Source organism: Suillus plorans (assembly GCF_016647745.1).
Source record: "Suillus plorans strain S12 chromosome Unknown HD556scaffold_26, whole genome shotgun sequence".
Taxonomy (NCBI): Eukaryota; Fungi; Basidiomycota; class Agaricomycetes; order Boletales; family Suillaceae; genus Suillus; species Suillus plorans.
The window spans coordinates 28,722-49,355 of NW_024537410.1; the positions used below are offsets into that span (position 1 = coordinate 28,722).

At 47.4% G+C, this 20,634-nt stretch overlaps 7 protein-coding genes across 7 annotated transcripts; 6 read left to right on the forward strand and 1 right to left on the reverse strand.

Moving 5' to 3' along the window:
- The first annotated feature begins 847 nt into the window (after positions 1–847).
- HD556DRAFT_424643 (lectin 2b) lies at positions 848–1,554 on the forward strand. Its single transcript, XM_041310561.1, has 2 exons — positions 848–967; positions 1,016–1,554. The coding sequence occupies exon 2, from the start codon at positions 1,023–1,025 to the stop codon at positions 1,461–1,463; it is 441 nt and encodes a 146-aa protein (XP_041160489.1). The 5' UTR covers positions 848–967; positions 1,016–1,022; the 3' UTR covers positions 1,464–1,554.
- A 1,078-nt stretch (positions 1,555–2,632) lies between these two features.
- On the forward strand, positions 2,633–4,808 carry HD556DRAFT_424546 (uncharacterized protein). The gene is made up of 4 exons (XM_041310560.1): positions 2,633–3,025; positions 3,082–3,259; positions 3,318–3,335; positions 3,389–4,808. The coding sequence occupies exons 1-4, from the start codon at positions 2,979–2,981 to the stop codon at positions 4,724–4,726; spliced, it is 1,581 nt and encodes a 526-aa protein (XP_041160490.1). The 5' UTR covers positions 2,633–2,978; the 3' UTR covers positions 4,727–4,808.
- A 1,430-nt stretch (positions 4,809–6,238) lies between these two features.
- HD556DRAFT_1369476 (Isochorismatase-like protein) lies at positions 6,239–7,308 on the reverse strand. The gene is made up of 2 exons (XM_041302891.1): positions 7,105–7,308; positions 6,239–7,013 (listed from the first exon to the last, which is right to left on the reverse strand). The coding sequence occupies exon 2, from the start codon at positions 6,989–6,991 to the stop codon at positions 6,281–6,283; it is 711 nt and encodes a 236-aa protein (XP_041160491.1). The 5' UTR covers positions 6,992–7,013; positions 7,105–7,308; the 3' UTR covers positions 6,239–6,280.
- A 1,414-nt stretch (positions 7,309–8,722) lies between these two features.
- HD556DRAFT_1369479 (Lecithin:cholesterol acyltransferase-domain-containing protein) lies at positions 8,723–11,909 on the forward strand. Its single transcript, XM_041302892.1, has 19 exons — positions 8,723–8,955; positions 9,008–9,062; positions 9,113–9,390; positions 9,440–9,660; positions 9,719–9,865; positions 9,919–9,970; positions 10,024–10,032; positions 10,087–10,091; positions 10,145–10,199; positions 10,250–10,291; positions 10,344–10,349; positions 10,417–10,489; positions 10,541–10,620; positions 10,669–10,866; positions 10,917–11,020; positions 11,071–11,131; positions 11,183–11,365; positions 11,417–11,545; positions 11,600–11,909. Exons 1-19 carry the CDS (start codon positions 8,779–8,781, stop codon positions 11,783–11,785), a joined length of 2,061 nt encoding a protein of 686 aa, XP_041160492.1. The 5' UTR covers positions 8,723–8,778; the 3' UTR covers positions 11,786–11,909.
- Positions 11,910–13,012: 1,103 nt separating this feature from the next.
- On the forward strand, positions 13,013–14,874 carry HD556DRAFT_1442896 (S-adenosyl-L-methionine-dependent methyltransferase; the record flags this gene model as incomplete). Its single annotated transcript, XM_041306529.1, has 11 exons — positions 13,013–13,255; positions 13,306–13,486; positions 13,545–13,768; positions 13,819–13,833; positions 13,885–13,945; positions 13,998–14,137; positions 14,195–14,299; positions 14,354–14,450; positions 14,502–14,563; positions 14,611–14,735; positions 14,793–14,874. The coding sequence occupies 11 exons, from the start codon at positions 13,013–13,015 to the stop codon at positions 14,872–14,874; spliced, it is 1,335 nt and encodes a 444-aa protein (XP_041160493.1).
- Positions 14,875–15,916: 1,042 nt separating this feature from the next.
- On the forward strand, positions 15,917–16,081 carry HD556DRAFT_1236811 (uncharacterized protein; the record flags this gene model as incomplete). Its single annotated transcript, XM_041297852.1, has 1 exon — positions 15,917–16,081. A coding segment is annotated over one exon (165 nt), but the record flags the coding sequence as incomplete, so codon positions are not given.
- A 1,334-nt stretch (positions 16,082–17,415) lies between these two features.
- HD556DRAFT_1536125 (S-adenosyl-L-methionine-dependent methyltransferase) lies at positions 17,416–19,739 on the forward strand. The gene is made up of 12 exons (XM_041309622.1): positions 17,416–17,855; positions 17,912–18,092; positions 18,151–18,262; positions 18,296–18,374; positions 18,428–18,442; positions 18,494–18,554; positions 18,608–18,747; positions 18,805–18,909; positions 18,964–19,060; positions 19,116–19,177; positions 19,228–19,343; positions 19,401–19,739. Exons 1-12 carry the CDS (start codon positions 17,613–17,615, stop codon positions 19,480–19,482), a joined length of 1,293 nt encoding a protein of 430 aa, XP_041160495.1. The 5' UTR covers positions 17,416–17,612; the 3' UTR covers positions 19,483–19,739.
- The last annotated feature ends 895 nt before the right edge of the window (positions 19,740–20,634 follow it).

Sequence of the window (20,634 nt, forward strand, 5' to 3'; positions counted from 1 at the left end):
ATATCACTTGATGAGATTGAGGTAGCATTTGCCCTACTGGAACACAACAAAGAAGCCATGGAATGAGTGCCGGTTGACGGATTGAATGAAGTGTTGGAAGGCCAAGTTTGTGATTGGAGCATGTTGACCGAGCGAGGTCTTCTGTCGACGATGAGATCATGATAGTTGACCATAGCTCACATGAAGAATCTAGTGGGGTGTAGACACGCTGACTCGGATGCTCTTCTAACGGTGTCCCCTGACACTTACCATACACATGGCCTCGTGGCGCTGTAAAGTTTGCCGAGCGGCAGAAGTACCAACAATTCTGCCACATCTGCTGATAGTCAAACCGGCACAATTGTTCGCCCCAGAATTCCCAATCACCACTATTCGAAGAAAAGAAGGGAGAAGTTAAGATTAAGTCAATAGACCCGGGTATGCCAGTCTCCGAGTCATGACTCTCGTCAGGGCGGAAAATTATCCCCAATATCATATTTTCTTGTTCAAGGGGCGCTCAGTAGTTCGGTAGCATAGCCAGATGATTTACATGCAGGCAATGGTTCAACTCACCACTGGCAGTTTTTCTGGAATTCTGTTTGGCAGGCGGGTGTTGAACGTTGAACGTTGAATAAAGGAAGCTCAGCAGCATGCCATATGTCCACCATTATTTTGTAAAACAGAAAGTGTGACCAGCTCGCCTGGGCCTCTCTTAGCGTTGGAGCCTAACCGTAATCAAAGATAAGATCCGAGGCAGTCGTCAGTTATGCGGTGATTCCTGCTGTTACATCTCGGAGATGGTATGAATGGAAGCAAGCCAAACATACCCCTATGATTATGAAACCACAACACTTGACATCATGCCTGGACCAACAGCTGGGGGACTTGCTCTCACTGTCCAGGGTCAGGGCTAACGGCAGCGAACGCTCGTCGTATAAAAAGCCTGTAATGTACACTGTTTTCTCCAGTTCATCCTCTTTACAATCAGGTTAGAGATCAGCCTTGCATATCATCGTTGTCTGACATGACCCCACAGAAACAACATGTCTTACACAATCGTAGTCAGAGTCATCGACAACACCCATAACAACTCCAATTTCACGCTCGCCGAGAAAACTGTGTGGCACTACGCCAATGGCGGGAGGTGGTCCAACACAGACTCGATCCAGACACTCACCATGGGGGGCAGTGGGACGTCTGGTGGGCTCCGCTTCATGTGCGGTACCGGGGAGGAGTTCCTCGTGGTGCTAGGCATCCACAACTACAAGAGGTGGTGCGACATCGACACTGACCTCGCACCTGGAGACACGGGAATGAAGATCCACCCCGAGTACTACACGGACGGCAGCCCTCAAAACAAGTTGCTGTGGGATCAACTGTCTGAGATCGAGAAGACTAGCGCAAAGGGAACCAAGGTGAATGTGAAGTACGTCCAGGAGGCAGCAGACGGAAAGTCCTTCGTCGTTCACATCACCATTTCTTGAATATCTTGAAGTTGTTCATACCTTTCTCGTACCAAAGCAGTTGTTGAAAGGTGGCGTAGGATGCAGAACGAATGTACTAGCAGTATGTAAAGATGAAGTCAATATCTTGATGATGTTTTGTTTGCGGAATACAGTGAATTTACACAATCAATGACGTACCGTCTGCTGCAATGCGTTTGTAGATGATATATGCAATGTACATTGTCGACGAGATCTACGCGTGCTCAGTTTTCTCCAAGCCTTCTGTTTGGTACGCTTTGCCAATTCCGCGTCGTATTCTGCGACAAATCTGTAGTTGTCGCTTCTCCTTTTCCATCGGTTCCTATGCAAGTAGAAGTCAATTCGCTTGTTTGATCATGCTGTTGCAGTCTCATGCGCACCCAACCTGGCAGCCAGATTCAAATACAGCATATTCTAGATGTTCCGAGATGAAGTGACACTTGTTCACGGCGAAAAGGTTCATTCTATCCTTGATGCAATTGGGATTGAGGATGACGAGACGATGTTCGCTGTCCTGACAATGAATGATGAACATTTGAATTGTAAGTAGACTACAAGAAGCCAAGCGTCCAACTTCATGAAGAAATATTCCGTCATTCAAGCGATGAGAAATTTTGGGAAGAAGCACAAAATAGCGAGGTAGAACGCTCGCCTTCTATGATTGTCATTGCAGCGTTCAAATGGTCGTCCAAACCATCCGAAAGAGAGTATAAACGGTTATCTCATGTCAAATCATGGAGCTCACGCCTTCAGATCTTTCTCTATCAACCCCTAGTAGACTTTGGGTACTACTCAAGAGTTAATGAACACTCTTTGTAAGCTTTCTCGGGCGTGAAGCTGGAATGTGTATGCCGGGGGTCTCATAGAAACGGTTCCATTCCTGGATGAAGCAGTGAAGAGGTTGTATGCTGTCGGAATCCGAGAGATATGGAACAGGATTGGAATTTCTGAGTTGACTTTAGTTGAGGAAGATCGGCGGGCAACAATTGCAAGAGCAGGCCGTGCCAATTAGCAAATCGAATGCACATGTTACGTTCAGAATTCGGCTTAGAAATCACAAAGGATAGGTACCGGTAGGTGATTGAATACTAGGATAAGGTAAGTTGGAAAGAAAGTGGGCGCTCAGCACTGCGGGCGCCGGGGACGAGGTATATACAATTGTAACTCACCGTGAGAATTCATCTTGTATCAAAACCGCGCGGCCTAACTCGGAGGACGCTTGGCGATGCTTCTTTTAAGGAGGTGCTACGGGTAGAGCACTATTAGTACTCTACCACAGATGTCGTTCAAGCGTAGTCTTTACTATGACTGTCTTTGGCCTCTTTGAGGCCGTCTCACTGCATTGGTGGTGACTAGGGAAGAGTTGAGACTACCTCAGGCCCACTCAGGCTGTGGGCGGCTCGCGAATAAAGAAGTTTTGTTGTACAGCCCAAGTAGTATAAGTCGTGACCGCCTCCAGGCGTCAGCGCTTCAGCCTTGTTGGAGCCTTTTACCTCTGACCTTCAAGAATCAGGAATGCCAGAATCACATCTAACGCCTCCCGCTCAAGGGCAACAAGAAAGGTATGTCCTTTGCCTTCCACAAGATCTATGAAGTTCAATGCGTGTTGTGACTATAGCTCCGAATTCTTGTTACGCCAAATTCTCGATGTGCTAAAGCAGTCGACCATTGCTAAGAAACCACACCCATCGGAGAACTGGAATGGTTTTTGGGATGTATACGATCAGGAAGCAGAAGAGTTCGACAAATCATTCGTTGAGAAGTATGCCTTGGATTTAGACAATAGTCTAATTTTCGTAAGCTTTTCTGGCCGATGGAATGAATCTCTATCTGTTGACCAAGCGTATCTTTCAGGCAGGTCTTTTTTCGGCCGTCAGTGCCACTTTCTTAGGGACAATGCTCCCTAACCTGAGCCCCGTTCCTAGCGACACGACAATAGTCTCTCAGCCAGTCTTCTAGCTGCTCTTGGAGCCGTCTTGGGCAAGCAGTGGCTGAGGGACTACCGAGACAACACACGAGGACCTCGTGAGTCTCGTCGCATCAGGCGGCAGCTCAAAGTCGACGGGCTCGAAACGTGGCACTTTGAAGCCGTCCTCCTTGCGATACCTGCATTACTGCAGCTTTCTCTGCTGCTCTTCGGCACGGGTCTTGGGGCGTATCTGTGGGCCCAGCAACGCACTGTGGCTGCTGTTGTCGTTGGAACAACGTCCTTCGGTGCCTTTTTCTATATCGTGGCCTCCATCAGCAGCCACCTTGATGTTAGCTGCCCTTTTACGACGCCGGCTCTTGCACTCTTATGTCATAGCCTGAGCGCGATTCGATCGTTCATATTGACCTACTTCGATCTTCCGTTTTCCTTGCTAGCTCGCAGTATTCCTCTCAACAAGTGGAGCATTGTGTGGCGTCTCATCGCTCTTTCTCTTCTTCCACTCATATTTTACATGTGCCTGCAGTATGTTTTCCCGTTCACTCTGTTGTTGGCTCTTACGGGGGCGTTATATTTCTTAACGCCTCCTGATGGCCAGCCAGTTGTCGATGCATCACGCTTCGTGCTCTGGCTTTGCCGGACATCCCTCGATCCCGATGCCGTATCCACCGCTGCAAAAAGGATTCCTGATGTCACTTTTCCCATTGATGGTCTCGAATCATGGACAGTTTGGGGAAAACTTTTCAGGCTAGTTCGTGACGGGCTCAGATATCACTCTCCATCCCCTGCGATCTTGATATATGCGAAAGCATTGACTTCTCTGTATTTTACTGCCCGCATAAGCAAGAATCGGTTTTCACCATTTTTTAGCCAAGTCGTCAACACTAAAGACCTAGAAACACTTCGTGTAGATGTGCACTCCAGTCATGAAGCGACATCATTGTGCTTTGTGTTGACTGTGCTTCAGCGATGGTTCAACGTCGTCAACAACTCATGGTTTCGTGGGATGCAAGAAGGAAAGGATATCATCAACGCGCTTGGCCCAGCCATCAATCTCGATGACGTACCCAACGATACTCTTGAATGGTTCTTGTATCCTCTATTACATGGCCTTTGCGGAGCGCCACTGCCATGGTACAATGAGGACGACCATCGCTGTCGCTTGTTTTTGCAACCCCTGGCGATCTATATTATCCGCAGGCTGCTGCCTATCGATCGATCACGTCCACTTCCTTCCCGCAAAGCCATTATGAGATGTCTTCAGATCATGATCGCGATCCTCGATTGGCGGTCGATCGATCTCAAGGCAATCAAAACTACAGATAATAAGTACTAGACCTGACCTCGATGTGGAATAAAGGCTGATCATCGAATGCATGCAGTGACAACATTGAAACAATCTTCCCCCGTGTCCTTAATCTTTTGCTACGTCCAGATATCACAGACGCAATTCAAGCTGATCCCATCGATGTACAACATCCCGAAGTGACGCGCTATAGCATGTTTTTGCGTATCGCTCAATTCATTTTCTCAACATCACCAAGGGCGCGCACTTTTTCGGCATATGAGGTCTCGCATTTTAGAGCCATACTGGAGCCTTTAGCACGCCTTGCCAGTGAAACAGAATTCAAACATCATTTCCAGAATAACGAGGTGGAAACATGGAGCATCAATGTCTTCGAAGCCACCGTACCTCAAAATATTGAAGACGCATCTACCCCAGCACTCTGCCTTCATGTGTGCTGCTCTATTGATAACCTTTTCAATTCCGATGTTATATACTCTGAAACGATCTGGAGTTCATGTCGGGCAAATGCAGACGCTTCCGTGCTGCTCGATTATCTCGATCAAGCCCATACCCGACCGTGGCAGCCAGACTTGAATTCGGACACCGCATCCCATCTCCCTCCCCGCAGGTGGCTGGACGCGAATTTCCAAAATAACATCGCAACTGCATATGCATTGCTGATGCTTTCCACCGAGGATGCCATCTTCACTTCCGGGACAACAACTACGATAGTGCGCAGCAATATCTCCGCAATGCAGCACAAAGAACACCCTCTTTACAGACACGTTGGGCTGAAGGTAGCTCACGTTTTCAAAGACCATCTGGTGAAAATCACAGATGATGTCCGCGATGAACTCCTCCCAGCCTTGCGTTCCGCAACCTTTCAAAATATCCAGAACGATACCATCACGCCAGATGACGCATCACCAGATCGATTCATCTATCCAAAGCGCGATCTTCATTATTTGGAAGTACTTTTCGCCCTTGCAAATAGCGAGTATTGGCTCTCGCAGCTCCGCCAAGACAGCTGCGGCCACATGCAGCGGTGTATTTCCATAGCCAAAGCTATCCATACACCGTCTCATAATGAAGATTACAGAGAACTCTCACTACGACTGGTCCTGATATTTGCCCGCATTGCTTGCGTTGACAATTATGTCTGGCCAGAGTGGAGCGCCTGGTTTGAAGCGCGCCCGGACAACCAGGCACTGCTCGTCAAACAAGCTTGGGAGCCACAAATGCTCAGCGAGTGTCCTGACGTCATCCCTCTTCTCATCGCGTTCACGAACAAGATGCTGTCGAGTCTTAGAGGTGTGAGCGAAGAAGGCTTGGCGATGCTTCCTAAGGACACGGTGATTGCGGCCTTGGATGGCATTTCGAAACAGGTGCAGATGGTGGTGGACGCTCGTATGAATGCAGACGAGATGCAGAATGCTTCGGAAGTCCTCGGTACGGAGGTGGTGGATGCTCGTATGAATGTAGACAAGAGGCTGGAGGTACTCCGCACGGAGGTGGATGAGCTGTTGAGGCATTTCGGTGCGTAGTCATTGATATTGAACAAGCGCTGGCATAGGATCTTGTAAATGACTAATTATACATAAGTTACTGAGATAACACTCTTGACGTCAAAAGCTCTTCAGCCGTGTCGATGATTTCGACTCCCGCCTTGTCCATCTCAATCCATTCTATACCGTTATCAGACACGCTCCTGACCGCATCCCTGATCACAAATGTCCTGAACCCGTATTTCTTTGCATCGAGTGCAGTAGACTTGACGCAATAATCTCCCGCTATGCCGACCACGAAAACATTTGATATTTCTTTGTTCCTCAGTTTGTCCTTGAGTCCAGTGTTTGTGAGTCCCCACGGGTCTTCGAATGCAGAATAGCACTCGATCCCGACATCGCAGCCTTTACGGACGACCTCCAGGCCCTCATGCTCCAGGCCGTCCACAAATGCTACCCCAAAAGTGTCCTGAACGCAATGAACAGGCCACAGCACCTGTTCTAGCCCTTCAAGGGACCTTTCATCCTCAAGCGTCCTCCCTACTACCAACTCTGCGGGAGGAAAGATGACGATCTTGTCAAATTCCTTCTTGCCCTCATGATTGCGCGCAAAGGAGATGTGGTTAGCGGGGTGATAGTCTTGGGTGGCAATTTTAATAGCGAATGGGAGCTTCAGGAGTGCGTTGATGGGACTGATGACTTGCTCTGCATCGCGGACGGCGAGACTGCCACTGACGAAGTCGTTCTGTACGTCGACGACGATTATGGCAGAGTTGGAGGGTTCAACGTTTGCAAGGTCTAGTGGCATCTTGTTATTGGTGTGGTCTATGGTGAGTTGCTATTGCGTTGTATACTGATGCACATGGCTTATCGATCCAATGGATTGTCCTGTCAACGGAACATGTTTCATTTCGGCTGTAGTAAGTATATATCAAATCGTACTGTGATTGGGCCAGGTAAAATTGACGCGCGCCTGCCGCGATCGTGACGCGCCTGTGACGCGGCACTGTAACATGGTTTTCAGATGCAGTGTCAAGTGTTGTCTCACTGCGTCAAGCCTCAACCTCACCCTGTCAAGCTTTCAAGTTCGATCCACTCTGCACCACCACGTCAAGCGACTCAAGCTCCAACGTTCAACGTTAACCATGGCCGCATGTCAGAAACCTATCAGTGCCGCGTCAGCGCTGCGTCACATGCGCGTCATGCCGCGTCAAATTTAAACCTCACCACTTCAACTGTCACACTGTCCTTAAGAAACCCTTATCGCGCTTTTGTAAATCGTATCATGGCCTTTGTAAGTGCTTTGAAATATGGAGTGCTGTGATTACGTCACTACGTGGCTGCATTCCCAAACTTGTGTTCCCCAACATATGCATCATCTTCGAGCTCTCTTTTTTGATGCTAGTTCCTACACAAGCTTTTGCTAATCTTAACTTTTACAGAATCATTCCCACTCAATGCCAGAGGTCTGCAAGAAGCACGAGAAGATCTTACACGGCAGAAAAACAATATCGAGATGCACTGTTTGAGCTCTGTGCTGAAATTGGTGTGGGGAACTACGTCCCAGGGGCATACATGTGCAACGGGTCTGCGACAATCCGACGCAATGATGAACTGATCTATGAGCGTGTATCCTATCCACTGTTACTAATTTTCAGCGATTGATGGCGGACCGTCACCATGGTTCGGTAGATGTTCACTGAGGAGTGACGAGTTCCGAGAAGCCATAGCGTCCATACTTGGACTTAAGCTCGCGTTTTACCCCCGGGTGTCCGTCATCAACATCCTGGAAACTCCACAAAATCAAGCCCCTCTTTGCCTATACCTGACTGACGTTAGGATGACATCATACCTGACTCGCCTCATGGACAAGCTGCTGGGAACACAACAAGGATGGATGAAGCAACAAAGAACCGAGATATTCCTGAATCCTGACGGGTCGAGAAAGATTTCGAGGGAGTGAAGTATCATTTTCAGGCCAACTTGAAACGCCTTCCTGTCTACTATGCATGAATGCATTCTCATTTCCCTACCGATGTCCACGACATCTTAAATGGTGCTATTGTAGCAGTCAAATTCACTATCATACGGCGCTGGAAGGTCAAAGGTGTGAATGGGAATTCACCTTTCATATGCCAAACCTGCAGATCGTCCACAGTCACACTGAATAACGACATTTCCCGCTTCCTCGTCCTGACCGCAGAAAGGCCATGGGGAGCTGCGACGAAGTTGGAGATGATCGATTGGACTGCACGTTTGTGATTGAATGCTACAACAGATGAGTTAACAATACAAGGTCATCGCCGGCGACGGCGCCTAGTAATTTAAAGGGGTAGTCTCATTTATGACTCGGGTATACATATCGTAAATGGGTTGGCACGTTAACAGATATAGTACTAGAACATTTGCAATAAAACGAAGTTACAGAAAATAAAACCGTGCGGAGAAAGTAAGCCAAACCCCTAATATCGTGTGTTTGCTTAAGTTTGTTTGTTCTGCTGCTTTTTAGCCTTTGACCAAGTATAGCTTGACAGTAGGTAGATCATGCACATCTTTTATGGCGAGCAAGCGTGTTTACACTGAACTTTCGCAGTCATGTCTACCTTGTCGCAACGGATAAGAACTCGGTCAGCGAACCATTCAGAAGCAGCCAAGCCTCCATTCGAGAATAAAGTTGGAAAGGAACAGGACCAGTCGCAGGTAGTGCATGATATGCAATTGGAAGCTACGCAGCAAGCAAAGTTGTTCGATGCTCAGATACACAAGCTAAAAGTATGTTCGGCATGTTGTGATTCTTTCGATACCTCATGGTAGCCCGCCCCAGAAGGAACGTCGGTTCTTCGCCAAAGCTCGTTTCCTGTTTCCTCTCGGAATCCTACGTATGTCATTCATATGCTATCTCCTGAGATTTAATGACATTGTCACATAGTTGGGATACTATTAGGCTTCATTCTTATCCAGCCTTCGGACTTGCAAGATATTCACAGCAACCTACTTCTCATCATGGAAGAGTACGACATCTCGCTAAGAATACCGGATATTGATTTATCCCGCGTCGAATTAGAATGGAGACGTTTTCGGAACAATATCCCAGAGGTTTGGAAGCTGAACAATGATGGACGCGAGTTTAAGGTCGGGGAGGCGATGAAGGCGCGAGGCTTGACGGCGCACTATCCTATTGTGCTTGTTCCTGGTATCGTATCTACCGTAAGCCACACTGTTGATCCGCGTTCAATTGATGTTGATCACCGTCTAGGGTTTGGAATCTTGGTCTACTTCGCCCGAGTATCGACCTTTCTTCCGCGAAAAACTCTGGGGAGGCTTCAATATGGTTTCACAAGTGATTTTCAATCGTGAAAAGTGGATTTCAGCGATGATGCTTGATCCCGTCACTGGTCTCGATCCTCCAGGTGTCAAAATTCGAGCTGTGGAAGGAGTAGGTGCCGCAAGTAGCTTCATGACCGGTTATTGGCTTTGGTGCGTCTCTTATAACGCGACATTCTTATGAGCGTCAAAAGTGACGTCATATGTTCAGGTCCAAGATCGTGGAGAATCTTGCTGTAGTAAACTATGACACGAACAATCTTCACTTAGCTCCATATGACTGGAGACTCTCCATGTGGAACCTGGAAGAACGAGACGGGTACTTCTCGAAGTTGAAAGCTACAATAGAAGGATTCAAGTATGGTACCCCACATTTGAACATCGCACCAATAAGTTCATATTCTATGACAGGAAACGACAAGGCAAGAAGACCATCATTGCTGCGCATTCAATGGGTAGCACAGTACGTCCTACTTTCTTTTGTCGCTGTCACCTTGTCGACTGTCGCACTTTTAGGTCATGCTAGTAAGTCGAGTCTCTCAGATAGTTCCCCCTGTGAAACTGACTATTCGATGAAAGTACTTGTAGGTCTCAGATCTGCTCGGTTGGCGATTTCTTTATGACCTCTTGCTTGTAGCTTCAAATGGGTTGAGTCTCCCGAACACGGGGGAGGTGGATCACATTGGGTAGAGGTCAGTCGCTGTCCCCCTTATAACATGAGACCCTAAAAAACTCTGCTTAGAATCACATTGAGTCCTATATTTCCATCGCAGGGACGCATCTCGTAAGCTAAATATTCCTTTCCTCGAATTAACGATCACTAATTGCATTCCCAGGGCGTGGTAAATCCTGTTATTTGCCTTATTGTTGTTTACCGCTCATGAGTTTACTTTTTTTTGATTGTGAAAGGCAAAAGCCATGGCTGCTTTCTTGTCTGGTGAAATGAAGGACACCGTGCAGATGAATCCTGCTGGCGCATATGGTCAGCACCTTTCAGGTTTATGAGTTGCAATAATTTCATGATAGTCTGAAGTGCTCGAGCGGTTTTTCTCGCGAAAAGAACGGCAGAAGCTATTCTGTAGTTGGGCTGGTAGCGCCAGCATGTGGATTAAGGTGAGTGGGATCATCTCTTTGGCTGGGCGCCTCCGTAACAATCAACAGGGAGGAGCGGATGTTTGGGGCGATGCCAACTGGGCACCTGATGACGACCCCGAATCATCACATACACATGGTGAACTGATTGCGTTCAGACAAGCAGCTGTGCCACTTTCTGCGCATGACATCACCCAGCCAACAAGAAATATGACGGCTGATGACGCAAGCACATGGATTTTGGAGCGTACTCCGTCAACATTCCAGGTTGATGACTGTCGTGTCTTTTTTGTGAAATAACGCTCACAAAGTGACAGAAAATGATATGGACCAACTACTCGTTCGGTATCGAGCGGAATGAACGGGTGCTCAAGAAGAATGCCCTAGATCCAAGGAAATGGTCAAACCCTTTGGAAGTGCAGTATGTTGTTCATTAAAAGCCTCTTGAAACAAACTGATAAATTTTTATAGGCTGCCAAATGCGCCTTCTATGAAGATGATTTGTGTTTACGGACATGGAAAAGAAACTGAAGTACTCCCCAATGTTTTCTGTTGCATTCTACAATACTGAATCCCGTACCAGAGATCATACTGGTATGCTCATGGACCACACGATCACGAGGAATCGTTTGTAGAGGTGGATCCTTCGACTTGCACTGAGCCTACCGACAAATGCAAACATACACTACGCCCACCACTAGATTCGTCATTTTCTAGGGCGAACTGGATAGATTCTGATTACACGCAAGAGACCACGACGCCCAAGGTAAGTTAGCAACTTCAATCAAACCCAACGTCATATGTAGGTCGATTATAGGTGCGTAATGGCGTGAAGATGGGTGAAGGGGATGGTACCGTCAGCCTATTGAGTCTGGGAGCAATGTGCGTAGAAGGCTGGAAGAGACCAAGATGGAATCCGGGAGGAATCAAAGTTACTACTGTTGAGGTACGTCGGACGTTCTCTCGGATCCTGCGATATCCCTCATGCCCTCAAATACAGCTTCCTCATCAACCCGCTTCTAACATCCCTCGGGGTGGAGCAAATACGTCGGATCATGTTGACATCCTTGGGTCGACAGGTCTGAATGAACTCATCCTGAAAGTTGCCACTGGTGTTGGTGATGAGGTCGAGGATCACTTTGTCTCTCGCATTAGGGAGTTTGCTCAGCGAGTGCGGTGGGATTGAACACCGAGTGTTTTGTACCTTATTTTTGTACATAATTTCACGGTCTATTTCAACGGATGATGAAATTATAGTGAGACTGACGGAGTATCATTTTCAAAGTCAAACTTCCCCTCCTTCAATTCGCCTCTCGAACAAACCTCACATGTGTCGCATGAATGGCAGCTACACTGAGGTAGGCTTGGTAATGTATTTATCTAGTTGTCCCTACCCCTCAGATCAGAGCAAGGATGCGAGCCGCTTACCAAATCCGTTCGGACTTCTATATTTAGCGACGGCCCTAGCATCTCTGACCGATATCAGGACATTCTTGACGGAGTCGCTAAACCTCTCACACCACGTTCGTGTCCTTTGCTTATCTATTGACTGTCCAAACGCGTCCCCGTTGTGTCTCTCACTGATCCGATAGTCCGTGGAACTCCGACTGATGCGGCCATCGTGTGATCATAGAACATGTTATTCAAGCGGCACTTAAGAGAGACAACAACCGAACATGCATAAGAAGAACAAAAGTGACATACAGTCTTGGGTAGGATGTGATTCTTGGTGGCCGCGATGCTCTAGAGACCGCCCTCGACCTCTCCAGCCAATCACTAGCAGTAAATTCTGGTGCACGTGACATTCACACAGTTTGTGCTCGGAGAATTATCCCGAAAGGCCAAGCACCGCTACTAACACAACTCTGCCGTCGGCTAGCGTGAGTTCGTCTACTAATCTACCCCTAGCAACATCTCCCGGAGCGATCAGCTGTAGGTCAGTGTGGTATTTTGACGACTATGGCTAGCTGATTGATGACGTGCAGAACACCTCACAGCACAACAGGGTGGATGATCTCCTGCTGATTATTCACATTGTGAATGCCAGGCTGAACCTACTTGCTTATACCCAGATTTAATACGCATGAAATTTCCATCAGCATTTCATCGGAATCATGTCATGAAATTCAGAGCCAGGGAGATCAAGTCCAGCTGCAATCAGAAACGATGACATGCAACATGTCACAGGTTAGATGTACCTTGCATTCTTACCGATCCTGCCGCTACATGAGAACTCGGATAACAACCGGTGGCGGAAATCAGGTCTTGTGAGTGGTCAGACTAGGTTTGGTTTCAATCTTCTTCCACAGATACCCATCGTTGAATGCCTTTGTCATGGGAAAGCAGGATGATGTGTTTTGTCAAGGAATATAAAACCTGAATGACTGAGAGGGAATCACGCACACTTCAAAAAATGACGGACCAGAATGAAGTCAAGGTTGAGACCCTCCTAAGCATCATCAACTCCTCCGCACGCGAAGCGATCGCGGAATACAAGAACACTGGACATGGTGTCCCTGGTGTCGACGCAGGCACCCTCCACCCCCTCGACTTCGCGACAGATACACTTGCCCTCAGAAAGGCAATCAGGCTGCTCGAGGGTGCATGCGAGCAATTGAACGCAATACTGGCTCCCCCCCAACACACAACATACAATGTAAGTTCTGATTATAGACGGCCTCATATGCCTTGTTACTTATCTTCTAGTTTGTTAACAATTACAACTGGGCGTGCATAGACGTCGCCGTGCAATCACGTATTGCAGACGTCTTGGACAAACACCCGGAAGGTCTTAGTGTGGATGCATTGGCTGACACAGTCAACCTCGACAAGACCAAGATCGCACGCGTCTTGCGAGTTCTGGCCCTCAGGGGTTGCTTCAAAGAAGGTAATATCCATCATACTGTCGGTTGATAATTTTCCCTGAAGCCTTTGGTGTTACACAGTTAAGCGAGACGTATTCGCAAACACGCGACTCTCCCTCGTGCTCAGGTCAACAAGCAACGTCGGGTCTTGTATACGACATCAGCGAGAGTACCCCAGATATGCTGCGGTTCTGTATGAGACTATGGTCGACCAAGAGTTTGCAAGATCGAATGAGGTTGAGAAGGCCCCTCGAGCATTTGCTCTCAAGAAGGAAGGCAAAAACAACGGCTTCTGGGAGATGAACGTGAGTTTTAGTCATCATACTGGCCTTTCATGCCTTACCGTAATGTATAGGATGAGGAACTCGATGTACGTGCGGATTCGTCCGTTCATGACTGACTGACGGCTCACAATACACAGACATTCCACAAAAGCATGATGGGCTATTCTGAGGTTCAGAACTCGTCTGCGGTACTCCATCGTGAGCAATCGCCGTTTTTTCAACCGTCAGCATCACTGAAGCGGGCCATAAGATTACCCTTGGGACAATGTGTCTTCTGTTGTGGATGTTGGATCTGGAACTGGAGCAATGTCTATTCCTCTGGCAAAAATGTTCCCTCATCTCAGAATAACCGATCAGGATCTCCCAGAAACTATGAAGCTGTCGAGAGATGTGAGTGCAGACATCGGGTACACGCCCAGTGGGAAAATTGTATTTATATTTGATCAGATATGGGAGAAGAAGGCTCCTGAGGCGCTGCTCAGCGGGCACGTAGAGTTCGTGCCATTGAATTTCTTGGAGGAGTCACCTGTTGCTGGAAAGGATGTTTACTATGTAAGTGCCAAGTTTGTTCTCATTCAACGCGGGCTGCTCAATGATCTGATATAGTTGAGGAGCGTCATTCATGACTGGCCAGACGATGAGTCAAGGGTGATTCTCAACAACATTCGCAAAGTAATGGGACCAAACAGCCGAGTGTTGATTCGTGAGTCGGCTGCGTTTCAAAGTGGTGTTTTGTATCAATGATTTATGATAGATGACTGCGTGCTCTTGCGCCCATTCCAAGAGCCTGCCATAGAGGCTAACCAGTCTAGTAAGGTGAGTTGAAGTTCGAGTTTAGCTTGATGGCGTGATCTTACATTCAGGATCACAAGACGCCCGAACCCACGTTGTTGAACTTCGGTAGTCACACATCACACCAACTTGACATGGCTATGTGGCTTCTTTGCAATGGCAAGGAGCGAACCTTGAACGAATTCAAGAACATTGGGTAAGTTCCTTCCATGCCTGGATACGTTGACGATGATTAATTTATTATAATTCACAGGGCAAGTGCTGGTCTAGTTCTCACCCAAACCTATGATCTTGTAGCGACGACGCTCTTGGAATTCAAAATCGCTCAGGACTGATGCCGAACACAGTCACAGTGTATAATCTTCTGTTATTGTACTTTTACCCTTCCCAATTGATTATCCCATGATTTAACCAAGATGACAACCACAAAGTGACCTTAATGCTCTGATGTATCGATCGCGATCGATCAAGACCAAGCCGGTCCTTACAGTGAATACTGAAAGCTTCTTTGTGTTCCATCAGATGTTTCTGCCGGCTCTACTGAACAATACCCATCGTGTTCTTATCCTAGACATGGTCTGCAACATCGAGACTCTTCATGCGAATGCACTTTCTACTCTACCCAGTGCTGGAAATAGACGCAGAGTCAGCTTTGTAGGTGGTTCGATCCCGTGCCTTCTGCATTGTTCACGATATCGCATTGGGTCGACCGTTTTCAGCGAACAGACATATGTGGGCTTGTACGGAACGATGCACTACCCTTCCATCCTGAAGCAGAATGAACATGAACGCGAGAGAAGTCGCCAGCTTATTCTTTGACCACTGGTATTGCGAAAATGGCCTGCCGCTCGACATCGTCTCCGACCGTGACAAGCTCTTCACAAGCAAATTCTGGAAGGCGTTAAGTTGAAGATGTCGACCGCTTATCACCCGCAGACGGATGGCTCAAGCGAACGAACGAACAAGAATGTGGACCAGCTTCTAAGATATCGGCATCAAACAGGATGGCTAGACGCACTGCCTCGAGTACGATTCAACCTAATGTCAACCATTAATGCATCCACAGGTTAACAAATTTTTCAATTACACCTGGGATGGACGTCCCGTCGACTGCCACCACTAACGCCCGACGGGGTAAGGAGAACACGGGAAATTTTTCCAGCTGACGTCGCAAACGCGCTGGAGGCTATCGTGTCCCTAAAACGGAAATTGCAGATGCGCACGGTGCTCTGCTGGCATCTAAGATCACACAAGCAAATGCGGCTAACAAACACAGAAACAACTTCGAGATCGGACCTCGTCTATCTTTCAACAGCCCACAGACGGAGGGAATACCTCAACGGCGACAACAAGAGAGTCGCGAAGTTCATGCCATGATTCGACGGCCCCCACAATATAGTATCAGCGAACCCAGAGTCGTCAACCTGTACGCTTGACTTACCTGAACATACTAATGTTTATCCAAACTTTCATGCTTCAGAACTCAAACGACATATCCCCAACGCCACCCTGTATCCCTCGAGAGAACTCCAACGCCCGTGACCGAAACAGGCTCGCAGGAGTAGGAGATCGAAAAAGTCTTGGACACAAGAAAACGAGGACGCAGGTACGGTGCGGAGAACGATGTATGGGTCACGCGACAAGATCTTGAAGGCACAGACGTACTTACTACAAGAGTACAGCGCAAAGGTGGACACGAATACTGCCGAAGAAGATAAGCAAAACGTAAAACGCCATACGGATACACACGAGGAAGAAGAAGAAACACAGAAGACGCACGAGAGCTTCGACATCAAACAACAGAAGCGATAGATGCGGAAAGACGGATCCATAGAGTCCATAAAAGATTCTTTGGGGAATGATTCAGGCTTACCAAATATTCTGCTTACGAATGCTGCGCCACTGATCGGCGACCGCTGGGGTACGCCCCAAACTTGATCGGTATGCTGCTACGTACTAAGTTGCTGGCTACATGCTCTGGACTCTGCATCAGTACTAGTGCCTTGAGGGACTTTACATTTGCTTTACATTATCGGGTCACCGTTTGAAATTCAACGACGGGGGCACTGACGCCATACTTACCTTACCCGCGATATCCGCTGACATAATCGTACCGCGCGGCGCGCGCAGACTTTGTCTGTTCGATACTACCAGACCTGCACTTCAAACATCCCTCGTATACTTTTCTTGTACATGCAGTGAAGAGCTGAATCTCTGAATTTTGGGCTAGCAGTGCCTACTTACTTATGTTTCAACATCAAGGTACTGGCATCTTCTTGCTGTCGCAACTCTACTTCGTTCTTTAGAAATTGAATTATCAAATCATCAGAGATGCATATAGTGGTGGATGCAGTCGATATATCTATTGGTTTGCGGTTTAGTATGATTATCTTACAGACTCATTGTCAAATTTTGTTTTCGAATTCCGGTTTATGATATCAGCCCACGGGAAGTCACCCATCATACAACTTGAGTTTATTTCCAACAAGCAAGTATAGTGTCGCAGCACCCTGTCGCGGGCGTCGCGGGCATCGCGGTCACAATATCGTAGCACCCCCGAAAGATGACCGCAACACCCGCGACAAAGAAATAAAAATAACATTAATGTATGCGGAGGAATCAGACTACAATGTACATCAGAGAACTGATGAACAAATGAGAAGGTTATATATAATACAGCATCACAACAATCTTTGTATATCTGCTTCGATGATATCGCCTGACCGTGACTCTGGGAGCGTGGATATACATATAAGGAATCGGAGCATGCTCGAGTACACGGCTCGTTTGGAGGACAAGTACTGGGAGGTTCCAGTGATTAGCGCTTATCAGTTAATTGGGAACAGTGGTCGCGGCAGATGCCGCATCAGCATTTTCGTGATGCCTCGATATCGCAAATCACGTCTGACATCATGTTCGTCAGACGTGCTGACCCGTATAACGTTCATAGCTTCGTCCTGTCAATTCGTCTTAGTGTTACTTGCCGTCTTCCCGGCGAGTTTCCAGTATCGGGCCACTTGTCAAGGAGTATAAAACCTGACTGACTGAGAGGAAATCATGCACACTTCAAAAAATGACGGACCAGAATGAAGTCAAGGTTGAAGCCCTTCTAAGCATCATCAACTCCTCCGCCCACGAAGCGATAGCGGAATACAAGAACACTGGACATGGTGTTCCTGGTGTCGACGCAGGCACCCTCCACCCCCTCGACTTCGCGACAGATACACTTGCCCTCAGAAAGGCAATCAGGCTGCTCGAGGGTGCATGCGAGCAATTGAACGCAATACTGGCTCCCCCACAACACACAACATACAATGTAAGTGCTGATCATAGACGGCCTTACTATATGCATTGTTACTTACTATCTTCTAGTTTATTAACAATTACAACTGGGCGTGCATAGACGTCGCCGTGCAATCACGTATTGCAGACGTCTTGGATAAACACCCGGAAGGTCTTGGTGTGGATGCATTGGCTGACGCAGTCAACCTCGATAAGACCAAGATCGCACGCGTCTTGAGAGTTCTGGCCCTCAGGGGTTGCTTCAAAGAAGGTAATATCCATCATACTGTCGGTTGATAATTTCCCCTGAAGTCTTTGGTGTTACACAGTTAAACGAGATGTATTCGCAAACACGCGACTCTCCCTCGTGCTCAGGTCAACAAGCAACGTTGGGTCTTGTATACGAACTCAGCGAGACTTCCCCAAATATGCTGCGGTTCTGTAAGAGACTATGGTCGACCAAGAGTTTGCAAGATCGAACGAGGTTGAGAAGGCCCCTCGAGCATTTGCTCTCAAGAAGGAAGGCAAAAACAACGGCTACTGGGAAATGAACGTGAGTTTTAGTAGTCATCATACTGGCCTTTCATGCTTTACCATATTGTATAGGATGAGGAACACGATGTACGTGGGGATTCGTCTCCTTATGACTGACTGATGGCTCACAATACACAGATATTTCACAAAAGCATGATGGGCTATTCTGAGGTTCAGAACTCGTCTGCGGTACTGCATCGTAAGCAATCACCTTTTTTTTCAACTATCAGCATGACTAAAGCGGGCCATAAGATTACCCTTGGGACAATGTATCCTCTGTTGTGGATGTTGGATCTGGAATTGGAGCAATGTCTATTCCTCTGGCGAAAATGTTCCCTCATCTCAGAATAACCGATCAGGATCTCCCAGAAACTATGAAGCTGTCGAGAGATGTGAGTCCAGACATCAGGTACACGTCCGGTGGGAAAATTATATTTATATTTGATCAGACATGGGAGAAGAAGGCTCCTGAGGCGCTGCTCAGCGGGCACGTAGAGTTCGTGCCATTGAATTTCTTGGAGGAGTCCCCTGTTGCCGGAAAGGATATTTACTATGTAAGTGCTGAGTTTGTTCTCATTCAACGCGGGCTCCTCAATGATCTGATATAGTTGAGGAATGTTATTCATGGCTGGTCGGACGATGAGTCAAGAGTAATTCTCACCAACATTCGCAAAGTAATGGGACCAAACAGCCGAGTGTTGATTCGTGAGTCGGCTGCGTTTCAAGTGGTGTTTTCTCTAGAATCAACGTTTTGTGATAGATGACTGTGTGCTCTTGCGCGCATTCCAAGAGCCTGTCGTAGAGGCTAACGAGTTTAGTAAGGTGAGTTCGAGTTTAGCTTGATGGTGTGATCTTACATTCAAGATCATAAGACGCCCGAACCCGCGTTGTTGAACTTCGGTAGTCACACATCACACCAACTTGACATAGTCATGTGGCTTATTGCCAATGGCAAGGAGCGAACCTTGAACGAATTCAAGAACATTGGGCAAGTTCCTTCCATGCCTGGATACGTTGACAAAGTTTGATTTGTTGTAATTTGCAGGGCCGGTGTTGGTTTAGTCCTCACCCAAACCTATGATTTTGTAGGGATGATGCTCTTGGAGTTCAAAATCGCTCAGGACTGATGCCGAACACAATCGATTGTAATATTCTGTTCTTGTACTTTTACCCTTCCCAATTGATTATCCCATGATTCGACGAAAATGACAACCACGAAGTAACCTTAATGTTCTGATGTATCGATCGCGATCGATCAAGACCAAGCCGGTCCTTACAAGTGATACTGAAAGCTTCTTTGGTGATTACCATCGAGTTCGTACCAAGAGATCTTCTCGATTTCCCGAAGGAAGGTCAACGCCACCGTGTCCCCCACGGTAGGGACGAATGCGTGCTTGTCGCTAGAGTTAGTTTCCACCAGGTCATCTCGACCAAAGAGTTGTAGCCAATGTCGGCGACGCACTGCCAGATCGAGATCAGGGAATCTGATGGCTGCAACAGGGAAAGTTAGTCGGGTCAGATAGCCAGGGTACGCACTGGCAGAGAATGGCCTGAGCAGTGCCTGTTGCTCGTCCGACAACACCGCGGGCCACAGACAGATACATCCGGACAATTCAAATTCTTGAACCATAAAATTGACACATTCCTAACGAAGAATTAGCAACAAAGGACAACATCTTGTGGAACATCAGAAATTACCGATGGACAATGAAGATGTGGAAGTGCACGATTGTTCTATGGCCCAGAAGTCGCATGCGAAGTGGGAAAATGGTGAATGTGGTGTCAATGCGCTTGTTCGTATGTCCAAATCACCTTCGGCATGCTCAGTATGATGGTATATGAGGGAAACTCCAATGGTATGGGTTTCGTGTTTGCTTTTGTGCCTTCATTGTGACTAGACCTGTTGTATTATAGCCATAATCATGCGTATGGGCTAGACTCGCAATGAACTTGTCTGTGGTAGTATACATCAGCTAGTCACCAACCTGTGACGCGTCAGCCATTTCTGTATCATCAGTAACGAGTTCATTGTGATATGATGCAGATTTAAAGCACAGACGTTCGATGGTCCATCGATACAGGAGGTTCTGCTCATAATGACTGTGCCAACGGAATCTCCAGCTCAAAACCCATCACATCCAGGTGAGCATTTTAATACCCACTGCGCAGAAGAAGTTGACCAGAAGACGTTGTTTGCAGATTAGCACCGCCGCACTAGTAGGTGTTGGAACGGATGTGGCAGATGCGGCTATCCGAAGTTTTCATGGACCTACAGGGTC